The 20,483-nt window shown below is 44.8% G+C and overlaps 2 protein-coding genes and 1 pseudogene across 3 annotated transcripts; 2 read left to right on the top strand and 1 right to left on the bottom strand.

The window, feature by feature from the left end:
- The first annotated feature begins 995 nt into the window (after positions 1 to 995).
- On the top strand, positions 996 to 4,360 carry LOC117849963 (probable choline kinase 2). The gene is made up of 7 exons (XM_034731718.1): positions 996 to 1,537; positions 2,655 to 2,776; positions 2,872 to 3,067; positions 3,334 to 3,451; positions 3,552 to 3,599; positions 3,712 to 3,812; positions 3,900 to 4,360. Exons 1-7 carry the CDS (start codon positions 1,136 to 1,138, stop codon positions 4,005 to 4,007), a joined length of 1,095 nt encoding a protein of 364 aa, XP_034587609.1. The 5' UTR covers positions 996 to 1,135; the 3' UTR covers positions 4,008 to 4,360.
- Positions 4,361 to 4,787: 427 nt separating this feature from the next.
- Positions 4,788 to 9,210, top strand: LOC117849962 (tRNA(His) guanylyltransferase 1). Of its 2 annotated transcripts, none has more exons than XM_034731717.2 (14): positions 4,788 to 5,314; positions 5,540 to 5,671; positions 5,928 to 5,972; positions 6,102 to 6,271; positions 6,501 to 6,586; positions 6,664 to 6,771; positions 6,841 to 6,970; positions 7,068 to 7,167; positions 7,263 to 7,394; positions 7,695 to 7,739; positions 7,827 to 7,996; positions 8,250 to 8,335; positions 8,423 to 8,530; positions 8,954 to 9,210. In XM_034731717.2, exons 1-14 carry the CDS (start codon positions 5,208 to 5,210, stop codon positions 9,044 to 9,046), a joined length of 1,512 nt encoding a protein of 503 aa, XP_034587608.1. In that variant the 5' UTR covers positions 4,788 to 5,207; the 3' UTR covers positions 9,047 to 9,210. The 2 variants fall into 2 exon arrangements, with proteins under 2 accessions (XP_034587608.1, XP_034587607.1); XM_034731716.2 differs by having other exon boundaries at positions 4,789 to 5,314; positions 8,967 to 9,210.
- Positions 9,211 to 14,749: 5,539 nt separating this feature from the next.
- LOC117850416 (type I inositol polyphosphate 5-phosphatase 1-like) lies at positions 14,750 to 19,857 on the bottom strand (annotated as a pseudogene).
- Between the last annotated feature and the right edge of the window lie 626 nt (positions 19,858 to 20,483).

Raw genomic sequence — 20,483 nt, 5'->3', positions numbered from 1 at the left:
TCAGAAATCTTGATCCCGCATAGGTCCTTCATACGCAGCACTTTTACAGTGTGCAATCTTAGCATGAGGGCATCTAGTAGTGGGTCCTCTATCTTTTCAATTAACTTTTTTCAAGAATATGAAATTCTAGATCCTTTTTGCAATTATAGTTTTTATCTGCCCACTCAAGAAAGTCCAGATAAGGAAGAAATCCGCACAACACGACTTCAATGTCACATTGTATGCTCACATGCGAATTTAATTGTGAGCTTTTCCAGCTACTGTTGTTAGGCCCACACTAGATTGAAAGGTTAAGGTGGAGTACATGCTGATTTTCCTATCCTTGATTTGTGGAGTTAAGGTGGTGTTTGGATCCCCGGGCTAAATTTTAGCTCCTGTCACATCGAATGTTTGGACACTAATTAGGAGTATTAAACATAGATTAATTATAAAATCAATTTCACAACCCCTAGGCTAAATCACGAGATGAATCTATTAAGCCTAATTAGTCCATGATTTGACAATATGGTGCTACAGTAAACATTCGCTAATGATGGATTAATTAGGCTTAATAGATTCATCTCGCGATTTAGTCTAGGGGTTCTGCAATTAGTTTTGTAATTAGCTCATGTTTAGTCCTTCTAATTAGCATCCGAATATCCGATGTGACACGAACTAAATTTTAGCTCTAGGATCCAAACCCCCCCTAAGTTCGCGTAGAATTTCTACGGATCGTTTCAAAATAAATGCGTCACGAAGAGCGTTGGCTGACGCACACCACCGACAATGAGGTTAGCATTTGATCCACATCTCTTTGACTGTTTCTTGGACCCTATCCGAATAGCTGACGAGCAAATATTTCTCTACGTCCCCTGTTTACTCTCGTTGACCAAAATGAGCCCCGTACAAAATAACGCTAACTCTTGAGGGTGAATCTGCAAGTCCCCAAGGCAAATATCCACCGTCCCGTACAGCTCTATTTATACCCGCCCCCCTTCCCACCCCGAGACACGAAACCAAACCAAACCAAGCAGCAACCGAAAGGCGCGCGCACGCACGGCTCGCGCTCCAACGCCCGCCCCGGACCAGCTCCCTCCCATTTCAGGAAAACCAAAGATTCCGCCGCCCAACCCTGAGCCGCTCCGCTGATTCGGGGATGGCGCCGAAGGAGAGCCAGCAGAGCCCAGCCGAGGCGGCGGCGCCGGGACCGGGACCCGCGCCGGCTGCCCGGAGCATCCCGGAGGAGGCGCGGCGGCTGCTGCGCGAGCTGGCGGCGGCGTGGGAAGACGTCGCCGGCTGCGGGCTGGAGCCGGAGGTGGTGCCGCTCAAGGGCGCCATGACCAACGAGGTGTACCAGGCGCGGTGGCCCGCCGGCGGCGGGGTCGGGGAGAGGGAGGAGCGGAAGGTGCTGGTGCGGGTGTACGGGGAGGGCGTGGAGCACTTCTTCGACAGGGAGGACGAGGTGCGCACGTTCGAGTGCATGTCGCGGCACGGGCACGGGCCGCGCCTCCTCGGCCGCTTCAGCAACGGCCGCGTCGAGGAGTTCATCCACGCCAGGGTGCGCACTCGCTTTCTTCTATTTCTCACCCATTTTGTCTGCTTCTACGAAATACGGAGTAGGATCGATCGTCCTCGTTCTCTATCCTAGTATCCTTGCCATTCGAATCTGTCTCTTGTCTATTTCTCTGGAATCTTTTCCTACCGTTTGGGTGGGTAATTAACCTGGAAATACACAGTACATAAATTTGTTAGTTTATAGTAGTCTAGTAACATCATATTAGTGTTCCATTGATCACTGGAAATCCCCCTAATCTAGAACCTACTTTCCGTCGATCAGTCATTCACTAATGCCAACATCATAGGAAGAACAAAGAGGGATACTATATATTAAGGTTCAACCAACAGAAAAAATATTATAAACGCATTATTTCATTCTTGGACTAGACAATGCCACATTGCAGATTGATGTAATGGTATCTAACCGCGTGTTATCAATTACTAGCGTGTTGATGTGTGGTTGTCTTTCTTTGAAACCTTCCTCCCCTGATGATGCATATGTGAACTGTACTATCATAAATTTCAACGGTTTGGCTTTTGGAATCTTATCCGAAAATGATAATTTAAGTCTGTGTTTAATGAACTAACCAATTTAATAGTAGTGCCACGATTTTCCTACTATTCTTGAGACTCGCACAATGTATTTTAAATTGTTTTCTTGATACGTCTATGAGATACTTGTTGTGACAGAAAACATTTAAATATTTAGCACCAGTTGACATTTCTTCTAGATGATATCAGATAGTAGTTGTAACACTGTAGTCTGTAGTACTATCTATGATATTGCTTTAGAATTCAAGATACGTAAATGCTAATAGGTCAACACCCCAAGATTTTGTGTATCTACTTGGCTTAATTACTCGACAAGACTAGGTCAGAACTTTGAAGTGCAAGATCTTTTCAGGGGAAAAGCTGCGAAGAAAAAATGGTTATAGCATCACTCTTTATTCTCCATTTTTCTGTACCATTTTAAAAATAAAGCATCATATTCTCTTTACACGCTAAATACAAAGGACAATCATGCAGCATTAGCATCATATTTACCATAAATAAAGCAATAAAGCATCATATCCATTCTGTAAATTTAGGTAGAAAGTTGATGTAAATATTCCTTTCAGACACTTTCAGCTGCTGACCTACGTGATCCGGAGATTTCAGCTATCATAGCCTCCAAATTGAGGGAATTTCACAACCTTGACATGCCTGGTCCAAAATCTGTGCTCATTTGGGAAAGATTAAGGTACTGCTACATTTTTTTCTAAACAGTTGCAGTTGTAAAACGAAATTTATCATCAAAGTGAAATACTAATTGTAACAGCACCTCATCTGCACTAGGAACTGGCTCAAAACTGCCAAGAGCTTGTGCTCCCCTGATGAAGCCAAAGAGTTCTGCTTGGATAGCATGGATGAGGAGATCTCTGCATTGGAGAATGAATTTTCAGGGGAAGGTGAGTGCATAGGATTTTGCCACAACGATCTCCAGTATGGAAATATCATGATTGATGAAGAGACCAAATTGCTGACCATCATTGTAAGTTCTTGTTATTTAGCGTATGTTTGGTTCACTACTTCTGTTCCTTCATAACTAGTTAGCTTGTCCTAAGCGTCTTACATTTTGAAAACGGAGGTAATACATGTTGCTGTGTTTCTGTTATGGCCTCCATGCTTTTTGCCTGTCATAGGTTTTTGAACTGGAAGCTTTGCTTTATCTTTAATTGACTATCCCACCTGATTTATTCTGAATAAGCTGGAAAATATATTTCTATGATCTTAGTTCCTTGCCTAACGCCTTTTCAGGACTATGAGTATGCAAGTTTTAACCCAGTTGCCTATGACATCACAAACCATTTTTGTGAGATGGCCGCAGACTACCATTCAGAAAAGCCGCATATATTGGACTACACTAAATATCCAGGTACCAAATATATTTAAAGCTATTGATTTTGCATTGTTATTTTCACCTTGATGGGACCTACTTATCCTTGCCTTTATGCTCATATATTGCAATACAACAGATACCAATGAGCAGAAGCAATTTGTGCAGACATACCTGAGCTCATCGGGTAAGCACAGAGCTAATCGTAAATTTCATCAGCACCAATTTAATCCCCCTTACCAGCGTACAAAACAGCAATAGTTCCTTTTGTCTCACTGCAATCTCTAACTGTCTAACAGGTGATAAATCTGACGCAGAGGAGGTGGAAAATCTGATCAAAAGCATTGAGAAGTACACCCTTGCCAGCCATCTAGTTTGGGGCCTCTGGGGAATAATTTCGGTGGGTTTTTCTCACGCAGATTCCATCACTCGTCACTCGTGTTACCTGTAATCCCGATCCATTGGAAACTCAATCCTCTGGCTGCAGGACCACGTCAACGATATCGATTTCGACTACAAGGAATACGCGAGGCAAAGGTTTGAGCAGTACTGGCTGAAGAAGCCAACGATCCTAACTTCTCAGGCTGCTGAATAGATCCCGGGCATCATGTTTTGCACCGATGGGCTCTGCTGCACATAGCTTGTCCAGTGTTGTCAACGTATTTAGACTTGAGGTTGTCCCTGGGACACAGGGTTGTGAAGAAAGGCTGAACCCAGAGGCCAGATCAGGCATTCAGGGCTTTTCTTCGTTTGGTAGTTCGGTTGTTCATAGTGTAATGTGACATGTGTCAGCCTTGATTGCTCTTTGTATGATACTAAGATGGTATGATCACTTTATGTATGTGCTCGATTGGTTAGTGGCTAGCTTAGTGCTGCATTTATGTCTTCAGTGTATGGAAAATATGTGCATGGGTTCTCAGATAAAGAGTTTCTGATGCAGTTTCTGCAGCTCTCACCTCTGCATTCGGTGAATGCTTGTTATTCGATCTTGAGGCAGAATCAGCAATACCAAAGAAGAATGAACGAACTGTCGATCTTGGGTGCGTCGCGAGGAAGACCACGTTCTCGTGGGCCGCACGTTGTTGGGCCGTCCAGTAGGCGACAAATTTTTTTTTTGTCATTTTCAGCGACCAACTCTCTCCTGGCGGCGGATCCTCCACTCCGCCGGCACCCAGCAGCAGCGCGTCCTTCCACGACAACAACTTCTCCCTTCAACCTCTGCAGCCGGCGTGGGCCGAGCAGCGTGGCTATCGTTTGTGACAGACAGCACGCGAGCCCAGCACAGCCCATGCAGTTCGTGGGCTCGTAACTGCTTTGGACGCCGAGAGATAGGCAAGAAACACAGCCCAGACTGTTCTTAAAAAAAAACACAGCCCAGACACGTTCGCCTCCACCCTCTCAAGGCCTAGTCCCTCCCTCCTTCCACCTCGCCGCCGACGAGACGACCCGACCGCCACCACCCCCGGCGCGCTATTCGCTTCGCTTCGCCTCACCTCCTCCCCGTGCTCCCTGCTTTCTGCCGCAGCGCGCTCCTTCCCTCTGTCGCAGCGCGCTCTTGCCCTCTTTCCCCAGCTCACGCGGCCTCCGTCCCCGCGCCACCGCCTCCACTTGGCGCCGCCGCCTCCTTACGCGCTCCTTCCCTCGGTGGGCACCCGAAGCGTAGCCGGGATTCTCAACCGCTACGCACCGCGGAGCTCGACCACTCGTCGGAGCCGCCTTTCTCCGCGGTACCTTCTTCGCTACTTTCCCACCTGGAGTGTAGCTGGTTTGGTTGTGTGTATCGGGGGAGGGATTGATGGCCAACAGCGAGTATGAGTACGTCAAGAGGGAATTCGAGTTCGATCGCCGCCTCCCTCCCTCTAACTGGAGCGTTGTCCGCATCGACGGCTGCCACTTCCACCGGTATACTCTTCTTCTCTTCTTTGTTTGCGTTGGTTTTAGTTTGGCCCCCACCAAGCTCTGCACTGCTTCGTACGGGCATGGTTACTAGTGGTTGAGCAGCTGCAGTGACCATGTGGCCATGCCAATCGAGTAAGCTTTGCTGGGTCCATGTCAATCGTCATTGCCCAGAATTTGTAGCTGTTTATCTTTGTTTTCTATCCACTAATTTCAGTTTCTCTTTTCTAGGTTCTCAAAGATTCACGCCTTTGAGAAACCAAATGATGAGAATGCTCTGAGATTGATGAACACTTGCGCCACTGCTATGCTTGAGAAATTCCCTGACATAGTCTTTGCTTATGGTGTTAGTGATGAGTACAGGTATGGCATTAGACATCCTCTCATGTAAGTTCCATTATAAAGTTTTATGCAACACAGTATACCACTTTGAATAGAAACTGTGAATTGATAAATGCAACGCATTATTGATTTATTTGGCTAAAGAGCTCATTATGTGATTCAGCGTAAGTACTGAATGCATGTGCTGTTGGCAGATGCATTCATAGAAGTAAAATTGAACTTCTTAGCATATGATGCATATTATAATAATTTTCTTATATTCATGTTTACCCTGCAGTTTTGTTTTCAGAGAGGAAACAGAATTCTATCACAGGCGAGAAAGGTAATTCATTCATTTTCACCTTTTTTGTGGATATTTCGAATATGTACATTTGTGCAAAATTGCCTTTTGTTTCTGAACTCTGAGCAACTTCATGGCATCATGTATTGACATATCTACCAATAACTTCAGCAAAATTCTTTCTTTATGTGTTTCCTACTTCACTTCTGTGTACGTAATGAAGTGGAAAGACTTCTTTCCTAACAAAGAGTTGAAGGAGCCACCATATTTTGATGCACGAGCCATATGTTACCCAAATTTGAAGACCATTCGTGATTATTTGGCTTGGAGACAAGTGGACTGTAAGCTTCTGAAACTGCAACCAAAATTTCTTGTATAGCAAATGAGACCTCCTATTTATATTCTGCAATTTTTTGCACTGAAGTCCTACAAGAAAATTGCATCATATCCACCAAAGTTGTACAAACCATGAAACTTTATCAATGTAAAAGGAGTGATCTATGCATACATCAGCATTGAACAATATTGATTAGTTGACTGATGTGCATACTCTTTGTTTGTGCCTTTCAGGTCATATAAATAATCAATACAATACCTGCTTCTGGATGTTGGTGAAATCTGGAAAAAGTGAACAAGAAGCTCAGCTGGTGTTGAAGGTAGTGTAAATGTCTTGAGTTGATGACCTCTCTGTTGCAATCGCATAAGTGTTTTATTTCATATTGTTTTCTTCTAGGGAACATTTGCGAAGGACAAGAATGAGCTGCTTGCTCAACAATTCCAAATAAATTATGATGATGAACCAGCTATGTTCCGCAAAGGATCTAGTGTTTACCGAGAGAAGGTAATCCCTCAAATGTTGTCAATCATGCAAAGTAACATCTTTGTTACAATGTGTTGTGTATAACTATAGGTAGAAACAACAGTGAAGATTGATGACTATGGGAATCCCATAAAAAGACCACGATTGAAAGTTACAGTAGCACATATCGATATCATAGGGCCTGAGTTTTGGGAAAATCATCAACACATTCTTCGAGAAGGTTAGATTGAATTGTTCTAGTTTCAACTATCATTTTCAACTCCAGATCAATCTATGAATGTATATAACATTAACCTAATTGATATGTTTGGGAACAGGAAAATTTATGCATGAGTTTGTGAAGAAGTTTGGCAATGACCGCATGCTTCCACCTTGTAATTGGATTGTCGTTCGCATCAATGGCTGCCAATTTGATCAGTGAGGAACCCTTTTTCATATCTGTCAAAAGAATGCTGGTTCTCTTTAGGATAGCTTGATTGCCTTATTAACAGGGTTGGTTCATTGTCCCCCAGATTCTCAATGATTCATTCATTTGACAAGCCAAATGATGAGACTGCTTTAAGACTGATGGATGCATCTGCATCTTTGATGATGGAGCAATACCCTGACATTGTCTTTGGCTATGGTTTTAGCAATGAGTACAGGTATGTTATGCTCTTTCAAATCACTATCCATTGTGTTAACGAACTGATAAAAAGAAAAATAGATTCCTTATTTGTATTGGAAGAAAGAGAAACATCTTCGGATGGCACATTTTCATCGCATGAACAGAAGTTTTGATCTGGAATAGCCTTGGCATGATAAAGATTAATGAAAACCATAAGTGAAGCATAAAATAAAGTTGTAATGTTAGGATACATTTAGACAAACATTCCTTGCAAATGGCCATTATTTATTGGCATCCATTGCAGACATCCATTCTTATTTTGTTGTTATTGTTGCAGTTTTGTGTTCCATGACAAGACTGAACTATATCAGAGACAGGAGAGGTAGTTCTCACCATTTATGCATGTGCATGGTATTTGAAATTTGAGGGGTAAATACTTTGACCATAATGATGCCAACTTCTTTTGCAGCTTAATCCTCTCGTCATGTTCTTCATATTTCACTTCTCTTTACATGAAAAAGTGGAAAGAATTCTTCCCCGACAAGGAATTAAAGCAGACACCACGGTTTGAGGCCGAAGCTCTGTGTTACCCAAAACTAAAGATTGTCTGTGAATACTTGTCATGGAGGCAAGCAGAGTGTAAGTTGTCCCTTAAAAAAAGGACATCTGAACTTGGTTTAAAACATATTTGTAATATGCCTGTATTCATTTGAATTAGCATGTCTGAATTAGGTTCGGGTGCTTGTATAGCTGCATGCTGTGATATATACTGTCTCTTTTCCTTAATTTTATTTTTAAGATATCCTACTGCAAGGGCTTGGCTACTTCATCATTTAGAATAAATCACAACGACAAAGACATAAATTGGCATTTATATCTGCTAATTTTTCAGGTCATGCTGGCAACCAATACAATACATGCTTTTGGATGCTAGTGAAATCTGGAAAAGGCGAAAGGGAAGCTCATGAAATATTGAAGGTCTTCTTTCATGATTAATGATTTAGTCTTTTCCCTTGATCCTGCTTGCTTCCATACTTGTTTCATTGTCTTTAGTTTTGAATGCAGGGAACATTATCTAAAGATAAAAATGAGTTGCTTTTTCAGCAATTCCAGATGAACTACAACAATGAACCCGCTTTGTTCCGAAAGGGTTCATGTATTTATCGTAGAAAGGTAATTTTTACAGATTTCCTAGAACCACTTCAACTGCAATGTTGTGGTGTTTAAGCTGTTCCCATAGTTACACAGGAGCGATAAAATTGTAGCATTGGTAACGAAGCAACTTTTAGCTTGCCTACAAGATTGAAGCAACTTTTCAGACACTATCCTGAAATGAAGTTTTGTCCTTTGATATCAAATATCCATAGTTGATAAGACTGTCGTTAGTAGCTCCAATTATTCCAAAATAAAATAAATAAAGCATTGCATTTACTGATTCACATCAATCCAATTAAAGCGAAACTTGGTAGCCAAGATATCTCCAGATTTAGTGTTCCTGTCTTATTCCAACCAATCATGCTGCTGCTATATATGGGGCAAAAGATTCAAATACTCCTACTACTTGCAGTTTTTTTTGTCACTTAAATGGCCCCATAGCAAATGTCTACAGGTGGAAGAACTTGCGGAGGCGGAGGGCGGCGGCGATGGCACCACAAGAGAACAGTGGGATGTGAAAGTGGACCACGTTGACCTGGGACCCGGGTTCTGGCGAAAGCACCCTTGGATAATGACTAATTGTAATTAGTAGTTCTGACTGATACATGGTTATCATCAAGCACTTAGATACCCCGAGAATGTTGTTAATACTTGATGTAATTCTTCCTCACCGGTGAGAAAACACAGTTGTCTCTCCACGGATCAACTCTCATTTCATCGCCTTTCCTTCTGAGCTGTGAGTGGCAGCATTTATCGTTACTCATACCCAAAGTAATACGCACACTGAAATACTGAAAGTTTGCATACCTTGATGGGACTCTTCAAATCCTTTTCGTTGCTATTCAAAATCCCGGGAGGCAGAGGTAAAGGTGCCCGGGAACAAGAACGGGAAGATGTCATTGATCCTAAACCCTAAATCCCATTACCCCAGTTCTCTGGAACGCACATGAAGAATCGGGTTTGAATAAGGTTTAAATTCAAAAGGGTTATCCATGCCATTGGCATTTCGAAAAATGCATAGCATAATTACAATTCGATATTAGGAGTGCAAATTCTTTTGGAAACGCTACCGTCAGGCCGGACGGACGGACGGACGCTCCCACCACTGTTTTCTTATCTGTTTCTACTGTTTTTTTCTTCCCCGTCCTTTTTCTCCTTCAACCTTCCATCCCGACGTATTCCTCATCCATCCCGGCGGCGGCATGCTCCCCAACCCCGGCATGCTTGTCCCGCACCCCGGTGGCCTCGTCCCCCACCCCAACAGCGACGCGCTCCCCCACCACGGCGTCCTCCTCGTCCACCCCGGCGTGGCGCGCTCCTCCACTCCGGGAACCTCGTCCCCCACCCTGGTGGCACCCCTCCCCCCACTCCGGCGTCCTCAACCAACCGGAAGCACCCAACGCCCTAGATCCGGTGGCCCTCTCCCCGACCCCGGCAAGATCCGAGTGGGGAAGGATCGGGCGGCAGGCTGGTTGTTGTGAATCTGAGTGTTGCAATAGGTACCTCATGGTGTTGCAATAGTTATTTTTGGATGTTGCAACGGTGGCTTTTGATGTTTCATCTGTTTCGCACCCGATCCGGTGGCCCTCTCCCCGACCCCGGCGAGATCCGAGCGGGGAAGGATCGGGCGGCAGCCATGGTGGACAACCTTCGGCGGCAGGCTGGTTGTCGTGGATCTGAGTTGTAACGACCTCGATTAAAATCCTTCGCGTTAATCTTAATCCGAGTCCCTGATCACCTGTCTCAGTTTACCAAGCCTAAGTGCTCAACCTCCAGATCTCCCGACCCCTGTGATCCGACCCCTCGCCATGTTTCCCCAGTTCCGACCCCGCCGACCCGCAACCCACCGTCGGATCTTTCTAAGTCTTCCCACAACGCCTCCCTTCAATTTGAGCCGTGGACCACCGAGACTGACCGGTGGACCCACGAGATCTTTCTCCCAGATCTCCCGCAACAGGCGCACTCGAGTTGCATGCCCGCTTCAAAGTTTCCTAGCCGCGTGGCTCAACTTCTCCGACGCCCGCCGCTCCGCCTCGTCGCCGGCCACGACCGGATGGATTCTCGCGCCCCCTTCCCCAATCGCGGCGGAAGCTCCTCTGCTACCCTTTCTGCAGCACCTCGCCGCCCGCGCCCATCATCACATCGCCAGATCCCGGCTGCAGAGCCCGATGCCGCCCGTCTTTTCCGTCACCCCTCCACAGTCGCGCCACCCGATCCTCGCTACGCGACGATTCCTCCTTCGCCAACCCAGACCGCTGCAGCGACAGCTCCTTTTCCGCCTTGTCAGAAGCTCCGCCCCGACAATCTGTTGCTCCGCACTCGCCCGCGCGACCGCAGCCGCATGTCTTCTCACCTGTGCGCCCTCGTTTCTAGCGTCGTTTCCCCGGTCACTTCCATCAGATCCACCGCACGATGACGCCCACCTCCGCCAAATCTCAACCACCGGCAAACCCGCGCCTGCGCCACCCTGACATCGGTGCCCAATGACCGCCGGTGTCATCCTCGAAGTCCTGCTCCACCGCCCTCGTCGCTCAATCATCGCCTCAGCAGAGCACTCCATCACTCTTCCCCGGCCTTCACGCCGCTCCCCCTTCTCTCTTCCGCGCAGCTATAAAATGGAATGCCGGAGCCCCGCCAGAGTTCCCCTTTGCCATCGCTGCCCTCCCGTTTGCTCCCTGTTCGTGCTCACAGCGCCACCGCCTAAGTCTGAGGAACTCTCCTCGCCGCTCAAACACCACCTTCCCCCAATCCACCCGCCACTGCTCCCCGTGCTACACAAGAGCTTGCTTGTGATCCACAAGAAGCACCGCCGCCACCGGAGTACCACTGGACATCCTCGCCGCTGTCCCAAGCCTTAGTCTTTCCGCCCAAGCCTGTTCTTTCCCGACCCCAAGCCTCATTTGTAAGATGAAGGTAAGCTACCGACCCTTGTTTGCCTCGTCCGACCCCTCCTATCCGCCCGACCCCGGTTCCGTCTCGCCTGACCCTGTCTGTTCCGCCGACCTTTCTCCGCCTCGCCCGAGGGCTCGGCTGTATCTTTTTTTTCCTTGAACCGAGGGTGTATGTATAAAACTTGGGAACTTTTCAGCGTTACGTCTGAGGACCCCTAGCACATCTATTCCTCTAGATTAAGGGTCAGATCATAAGTTCCTCCCCATCCAACCCTTATATCTTGATCTCCACCAACTCAATCGAACCTCCCCACCCTCCTGTAACTTGCCGCAAGTTTCTGGGCTCAAACTTGCAAGTGTTGCTATTGAAAATAACCGTCTAAATGCTAACCAATGCATTGCATTCGTGTAGAGCTGCGTCTCGCCGACGGCTTCTACGAGCTGCACCTGACGCCAGAAGACGAAGGTGTAGCCGAGCTCCTGCCTCCAGAAGCCGAAGCCGCCCAAGCAGACGAGCAGCTTCCCTCCCCCTTGCTCGAAGGCAAGCCCCGGATGCATGAATCCCCTGTGTTTTACCAAACTTGCGCATGCCTTCTTTAACATGCTTGTGCATTTACGTATAGGAGTTGTTTGAAACCATAGATGCATAACTTAGCTCCCTTGATCTGAACACTAGCTGTTGGACCGAGTAAATGCTTTGCTTAAATAGGAAAACGGTAAAAGCCGAGTGATTCCCTGTCACTCGCGAGTTGTAGGAGTTGGTTGTTCCTCTTCTGTTACAACTATAAGGACGATGGACGGGGCAGGGTTTTGGGTAACTCTTTGGTGGTTGGTTGATTGCCCCGTCTGTCTATGAAACTTGCTAAGGCCCGACAGTGTTGGTGTTCGTGATCAAGTGTTTGAAAGTACTAATCTCATACCTAGTATGGGATGGGGAAGCCTAGTACCTGATTGAACTAGGGCGTGGTTTATACCTCTGCTGTCCCTGGAACGAGGTTCCCATGGTGCATCATGTGGGTGCAAGTGCAGTCACAGTACGGTAGAGACCGGGACTGTGGAGCATTGCATGCCAAGGGAAGTTTGGACATGACACGCGCCTGGGAATTGATGGGGACGGCCGACACAGGAAGCGACCCTTGTGGTGCGCGGATGTCGTGAGATTAGGTTCGCCATGCATGGTTAAGAAACTCGAATCGATTCGTCTTCCTCTCACAGTTTGAGATTGCTTGATCGCTATGTCACCCTGAGTAATTAAAGGAATCTGATGATGACATGGTCTTGATGATGATGTATATACCTTTGGTTGGTTCTATGATTGTTTAGAGTAGGTTGCAAACCTAGACCAGATAATGAACTTAGAACCTGAGCTAAAACTTGAAAGTAGGGATACGCCTAGCGCTTTTGGCAAACAAACCCCTCAGCCAAAAAGCCTTGCATGTCTAGAAGTGGTGGAGTAGCGTACTCCCTGTCGGTTAAGTCTTGTTGAGCTTAGTAGCTCAGCCTTGTTGTGGCTCTTCTTTTTCAGGTGAAGTTGCTGCCTTTGAGCCTCCCTCTGCTGGCACTTGGCCGCCCCAACTCCCTCCGGGTTGGACGGTTGAGTGGGATCCCTCCTCGGACGGCGAGGAGAGGGATCACTAATGTCCCGGTTGGCCTCACCAGGGATGTCCGACCCCGACGAAGTAGCTTCCGCGCGTTGTTTTACCTTATGTTGTTTTTCTTCTGAACCTTGTAAACTCTGATGTTGTTTTATGGCCAAACTAAATGTTTAATTTGTTAACTCAGTGGACTTGTTGTATTCTCTGGAACCGCTCACGTTCGTGTGGGTTTGCTATTCGGTCCTGTTCAAGTGGTTAAATCGGATGAAATCCGACGGCACTTCGTGTTTACTCGGTTAGGCATGAAAGTCGCATATCAGACGGCTTAATCATGACTAATCAAGCAAATCCGAAGTGGATCCGCCACATGAGTGTTGCAATAGGTACCTCATGGTGTTGCAATAGTTATTTTTGGATGTTGCAGCGGTGGCTTTTGATATTTCATATGTTTTGCACCGGATCCGGTGGCCCTCTCCCCAACCCTGGCGAGATCCGAGCGGGGAAGGATCGAGCGGCGACCATGGTGGACGACCTTCGATGGCAGGCTGGTTGTCGTGGATCTGAGTGTTGCAATAGGTACCTCATGGTGTTGCAATAGTTATTTTTGGATGTTGCAACGGTGGCTTTTGATGTTTCATCTGTTTTGCAACAGTCTAACTTGCCAGCAATCGGGTGTTGCACCAACTTGTTCATGATGTTGCATATATTTGTTTTCTTTGTTTCGTCTCTTCTTCTTTTGTTGTTGCAATGTTGTAAGAGATGTTTTTTTGTTGTTGCAATGTGTCTGTTTTGAATGTTGCACGAAACAATTTGGGATGTTTCATGCACGTAAAGGTGTTGCAATCCTCGATGTTGCAAGTGTTGATTTTTGATTTTTCGATAGTTATTTTTTAATGTTGCGACGGAGCGTCCGATAAAACAAAATTATCGGACGTTCGGGCGCTAGCCCTTCCCATTCTTTTGTTTTGGGTGGTTTTCTTTCCATTTCTCCTCGTTTCTTTTCTCATTCTCTATTCCTCTTCCTGCCCGTGCGGTCATAGCTCCACGCTCCACGAACAGGCAGTACGGCATGTTTTGACGGCGATTCTGGTGGCATGGCACGCCGACCGCTGAAGAACCCGTAAGTGGTTGCCGTCACCCACCCACCCACCTGCGGAACCGTGCAAGAGTATCACGTCCAGGTCCAGCGAGCATCATCGTCTTGCAACAGGAGATCGCAAGGCGCCGAGCGCACCGGACTGACTGGACGCTGGCTGGCGACCGTCCACGAGGGCATGGCAGCTTCACCTCCTGCGCCTCGCACCACTTTGGCTGCTCTCCCCAGCCTTTGCCGGGAGCAAAAACTCCACCACGGGGTACCCAGAGGTCCAGCACGGCGGCACGAGCCTCCGGCGCCGTGCTGGACTGCCGGTGTGCCGTGTGTATCGCCGCCCATTGCCGGGAAGAAGCCAGAGGAGAGCTGTGATGCTCACGCCCCTTGGGCCTTGGCCGCGGCGTTACATTGTTCACCGCGGTGATTGAGTATAGTGTCAGCTACGAATTTTGCCCTGTCCTTCAACAGGACATAGCATTGCGCTGTGGCATTGTTTTGATATGAAATCTCTTGAAATAGTACTTGGAGCATTTAGTATGAATATTTTCTATGAATAAAGAACTCCACAAACAAAATTGGGGATTTTCTTGTTTCTGCGACAAAAACAATCAGGAGTTTCAGGGGGGATTTTGGAAGCAGTTCTCTAATAAAAAGAATATAGGCAGCACAACACTTTGCTGTATGACAATTATCGCCAAAGAAATGTTATACACAAGTATGAACTTCTACTGAGTTGTCTGCCAAAAAGCAATTGACTAACAAGGAGGCAATGGATCTAAGTTGGATGAAAAAAAAGGGGGGGAACAACTTCTTCCTAAACAACATAAAGTGAGATAACATTTATGCATAAATTTGGCAAATTTTCAAGACACTATGCCTTCACTCCTGTAATGAAGCGTAATGCTTGAGATGTTCTTGATAAAACAAGCGTGCAGCAAATATAATCCATGAATATGTGGAATCACGAATCAGCTGCTTGCGGTAGACTGTGTAATGTAATGCAACTGAACTTTCTCAGACGAGTTCTGAAAACTGGCATTGACCATACCACCCGCTCGGGACTACAGCTAAGAAATTGCATGTCTCATGGTTCAATGACTCTTGTGTTCAGAAAGCCCGTCCTTCTCGGATGATAGGTGGTCCTCAACCTCTGCATCAGGGAATGTTACAGACTTAGAGCCCTCTGCAGCTTTCTACGGCGGAGAACTTCAATCTCGGCCATGTAGACTGCAGTCACTGGGCGGTGATCAGAAAGTGTAAGCTCCCCCCTCTTGTACAAAAGTAGCCTGATTCCCTTTCCGTATGAGAGAATACGGTCACACCTACACATGTAGATGAGAGTGTTTGCTTTTTGTTATTGGTATACTCAATACTGATATCTAGAATGATTGGATGAATCTAAAGGTTACATGGACAGCATACCATGCAGGAGTTCTTCTACCAGACTTACTCTCATCGCTTACATAGTTTTCTGAATCAAACTCATATTTATATGTTGGAGGAAAGCTGATAGCTCCTTCAACCCAGCCGTCAAATGTGCATCCTTTCCTCAATTCTCTTTTCAGCTGTCAGAGAAGCATGAGCTGGAAATCCTATAAAAGTAAAGGTAAATGATTTTAATAGTCCATCAAATTACCTGATCCCTCTCAAACAATCCATCCCAGTCCTGTTTGGAGATTAGTTCATGTGTCCTTTCATAGGATAAGTTTATCCGATAGTTGAGGTCTCCTAACCATATAATCCTTCTGAAATTAAGGACAGAGATCTAACATAAGAAATCATATGGCTGGGTATATCATCAATAGGGTGTCATCCACCCAACTATCTAATGATCACCATATAACAGTAGATACAGATGTATAATTTAGTGCAAGCTTTGGAACATAGCACAAATTACCAGAAGACAGATTAGATAACTTACTCATGGTCATGTATTCTCATAGGCATGCCTACAGTATGGACTGGATTAAACACTGTTCTTCGAATTATTTCTTCAACATTTGAATTCCTTTTTAGGTCATCTCCATCTTTTTCACCAGCAGCCAGGTGGCAACAAACAAAGCAGAAAGGAGTCTGATGTATAGACATGCTGACTGATATTGATCCCTAAAGCATATGGAAAGCACAGATGTCAGCACATGGTCTTCTAAATTACTTGACAGACAAGTGTCCCCGTGCTGAATATAATGGTAAGTAACTGATGAGATGATAAGCATGGTAACTGATAAAATTTGAAGATGTTGAACTTAAAGATCAAATTATCAAAGATTGTTAATCATCTCTCCTTAAGAAAAGTTATATTTGCCTTTTCAGTGTCCTTGGCACTACAGAATGGCAATACCAAAAGATGCATTTTTGAAGCTCCAGTTCTCGTCAGGAGAATGCCACATAATGTGATAAGTAGCATCCAAAGTTTCTAACCAAGTATAATCCAGTTGTCACTGAAATATCAAGATGTACGCATAATATAAGGGAAGATCAAATTTGGCACTTGCCTTGTTACCAATATAACCCATTGCACCTACACCAACAGTTGATACCCTCAGATTCTGAATGTGCTTCCGCAGGCTTCTCCGAACCCAAATTGAAAGAAATATTCCCACCATTTGCTTGCTTATTATCCGTACAAACTCTGGTCTTTTCCTTTTTACACTCTTATCAATGATGGCATCACAGGCTAAATCCTCTTCTGGAAAAGCTTCAAACTTCTCATCTGTTTTATCTTGAAGTCGACGATTATGGTCTTGCTCAATCAACGGATGAAGTTCTCCATCACTGTCATTGTCAGACCCACTAAGCAATTCATGTTCCATGGAAAGAGCAACATCTGATGGATTAAACCTTGATGGTGAAGAAGGATCACTATGACACTTAAACCTCGATTTATCTGAACCATTCTTATTCAAAGTTTCACGGATGATGTGCTCCCAGACTGCAACTGGACGATTGTCTTCAGCACCAAATATATTACCAGCATTGAGTGGAACTATCTCTTGAAACCTGAAAGATGACCCTAATTTCCATGGTAAATGAAATTCTTTTTTTCAAAACAAAAACTATTAAGGAAATGAGTGACACCAGTCATCTCATTGTCAAGTTGTAAGTTTAGCATATAACATACGTACAACAGCTTACATTCTTAGATACCTGTTAAATACTTACTAAGCTGCATGAGATAGCCAAATAACTTTTAAATACAATAAGTAATTAGGTCAGTGCATGTTCCCTAAACATTTTTTATAGAACTCAACAGTGGGTTTGGCACACCTAAAATGAATTTTTTGTAGTGGTTAATTACCCGATAACATAAATATCAGCTGGCTCCTCCATATCCAACCATTCTTCAATATTTAAGTCACTGGGTGGAAATCTGCCTCCAACATTCCATGTCCCTACGCAGATCCTGCAATTATAACTTACAAGATTAGCTGAAAGAAGATCATCACAAAACTAGCACACTTTTTAATTCCAGCCTAGTAGAAAATTGGAGTTCAATTATTCATTACTAATCTTCTGTGATATAATATGTATCAGTTTGACAGGAGGAATGAGCAGCAGGAATATCATTTCAAATCAAGGAAATACTGAGAGGAAAGTACTGTCGAAGACATATAACTAGGTGCAAAGGAATACTATGAGAGGACAACATCTGTAAGGTGATTACCTTAGTTCATTAACATCAACATATTGAGAACGAAGGATCTCTGATCTGTGCCTTCTAAGCCTGTAAGGTACATCATTCATTTCATCACCTACGAGGCCACCATTGATTTTGTAAGCATATAAGACAACATGCCAATCCAAGACTTTTCTATCAAAACAGGTGTTTGTGCAGAACACACAGGCAAAAGAAGGAAAAATGAAAGGAAGAAACAAGCGGTTGCATCAGCACATAAGGCAACCTGTCGACTCATGCTTATCAAGCAGATGCCTGACGTAACAAAAATGACTTCAGAGTAAATCAAAACAAATACAGAAATGCATCCAAGCGTCATTGTCATCCATGAATCATTTTGAAATGTTTACCAAGAAGATCCGGAAAACCTCCATTAGAACAGTGTAAATTCAGAATTCTACAGGCTTCAATTCTTTTCAGGAAGATCAGAGAAACAAGTTAGAGCCAAAACTGAGGCAGCAGGAGCTGCTGAGTTGGTAAATTAACTGCAAATAACTCTGCTGTCCCTGCATAATCAAACTAGCATCTTCCCAGCTCAGGTGTGCATTTCACCAGCATTACTGTGCGACTACTTCTTTGTCTAATAGTCAACTAGATCCAACTCAAAGATGAATATACCTTTTTTTTTAGGAAATAGATGAATATACTTAGAGAGAAACATAGTTATTAGACATTAATCTTCTGCATGCTTCTCATTTTCTTAGGGGGGAAAAACTGTGCTCATAAATTACCAGTCGTGCTTGCACCTAATCCACCTAATATCCTGTCTTCGTTACATAGCTCGTGCTTCCAACCAGTCATGTCTGCACAAAAGGCATTAAAAATACATCAATCACTAATTATGATTATTAAAATCAATCCAAAAACTTAAGCTAAAGAAAATGCAGTGACTATAAATATAATGCAGATTTTCTTTCAGTAAAGAGAAAAAGATACAGAACGTGGGGAACCCCAAGCATTAGATAGTGAAGTCAAGCAGAAGATGGTCACATCACCATTCCTGATATTCTTTTTTTTTTCAAAAGATGAAAAGAACAGCCAAAAGTTACCAAAAAAGCAACGTGAAATGCCTAATAGCCTTATTGTCTTCCATAAAAAGGTTGAATATACCAAAAGGAATCTCTGGTTGGAAGAAACTACTATCCGGCTACCCACGCCACAATGGTTAAGCATTCTCACGAAAGAGTTGATCATACCTACATACAAACATACTATATCGAATTGATGGCAAACAATGAACAGTTACAGTAAGGTAGTAATGCAATTATCAATCAAGCAATGCAATCCAGCGTGAACTGACCAATTATTCAAGACGACATTTTTCTAATCCACTTGTAAAGTCAAATCGCCAGAGCCCAAACAGTAGCGTACAAGAAAGAACTTTCAATGCAACACTGTGTTAACTGCTCTGCATTGCCGTCAACGCCTACCGGCTACCGCTCATACTTCCGGACAAAATTCTCCCCAATTTCGCTCCAAATAAAAGCAAGCTTGAGCAAACAGATCGATTCAGAAATTCAGAACCTTGCGCTCAACGGCTCAAGAAAAGGAGGGGCGGAGGAGAAGAGAAGAGGGAGCAAGTAACCTTCGCGGTCGGTCTCGCCGTCGGAGCGCTCGTCGGCGCTGAAGTCAGAATCCCCGGACCCCGCGCCGATGTTAAGCCACTTGCGCAGCACCACCCTGTTCCACAGCTGCGGCACGCACCCCCAATCCGCACCACAGCACAACACCATCTCAGCCCACTTCTGCATCACAAGATCCTTCCGCCGCACAAACCAGAGACAAGAGCAGCAGAAAGGGATAAGATTTTGGTCCAAGAAACGGGAGGTTCAAGAACTTGACAGAAGAACATCCGTTAATCAAAGAACTACCTGCATCTGCCTCCCGCCGCCGTTACGCAGAGTCCCGGAGGCGCCAAGCGAAGCGGCCATGGCTGCCTCGTGGTGGGCTCGGTGAGGCGGGATGAATAGCCGCGGCAAAGAGGGGAGGGAGGAGGAAGAGGACGCCATGCGCACGACTGCAGCGACTCCCCTGCCCAGACGCCACCCGAGCATGCCTATAGACTGGAACGTGACCGATAGCCGCGCTTTGGGCGTTGCCTGCCCTTTTCTATGACCAAAAGACTAGAGCGACGTGTTCTTAATTCTTATCAGTCTAATGCTGTTTCTAAAAGAAAGACAAAAAAATCGACCAAACTGGAAAGGGCCTGATGTTATCGTAAATAGAAAGAAATGAACTAAAATTCATGTCTACTAGTATCATTTTCCCCCAAACAGGTACTAACCATTCATTTATTTGTATTCTTTCTATGACCCGATTTACATTTCTTTTTGGACATATCGGCAGTGCACGGTGCACTCATTTGATCGTTACTTGTGTACTCCCTCCATCTCGGAAAAAATAAATTAGTACTTTAAAAAACATCATATACTCGTAGTTCTCTACACGTAAATAATTTCCCATCGATATATCCGAAAAAGGAGAGATGAGCAAAGCTCCAAACCACCTGTCCACCTTATCTAGGCATCTATACTATAGCAGCAGAATGTCCAATCATCAAAATTATCTAGGCATGTCTTAAGTTCAACATGTTACCCCCACGTTTCAGATTGTAAGTTATTCTAACTTTCTTGGAAAGTCAATATCTCAAGTTTGACCAAATTTATACAATAAAGTACAAATATTTATGATCGGTTAGATTCTTTATTAAATATAT

Source organism: Setaria viridis, chromosome 3, assembly GCF_005286985.2.
Source record: "Setaria viridis chromosome 3, Setaria_viridis_v4.0, whole genome shotgun sequence".
NCBI classification, from domain to species: Eukaryota; Viridiplantae; Streptophyta; class Magnoliopsida; order Poales; family Poaceae; genus Setaria; species Setaria viridis.
The sequence above is the reverse complement of the archived record's forward strand: the minus strand, read 5'-3'. Positions and strand labels throughout refer to the sequence as shown.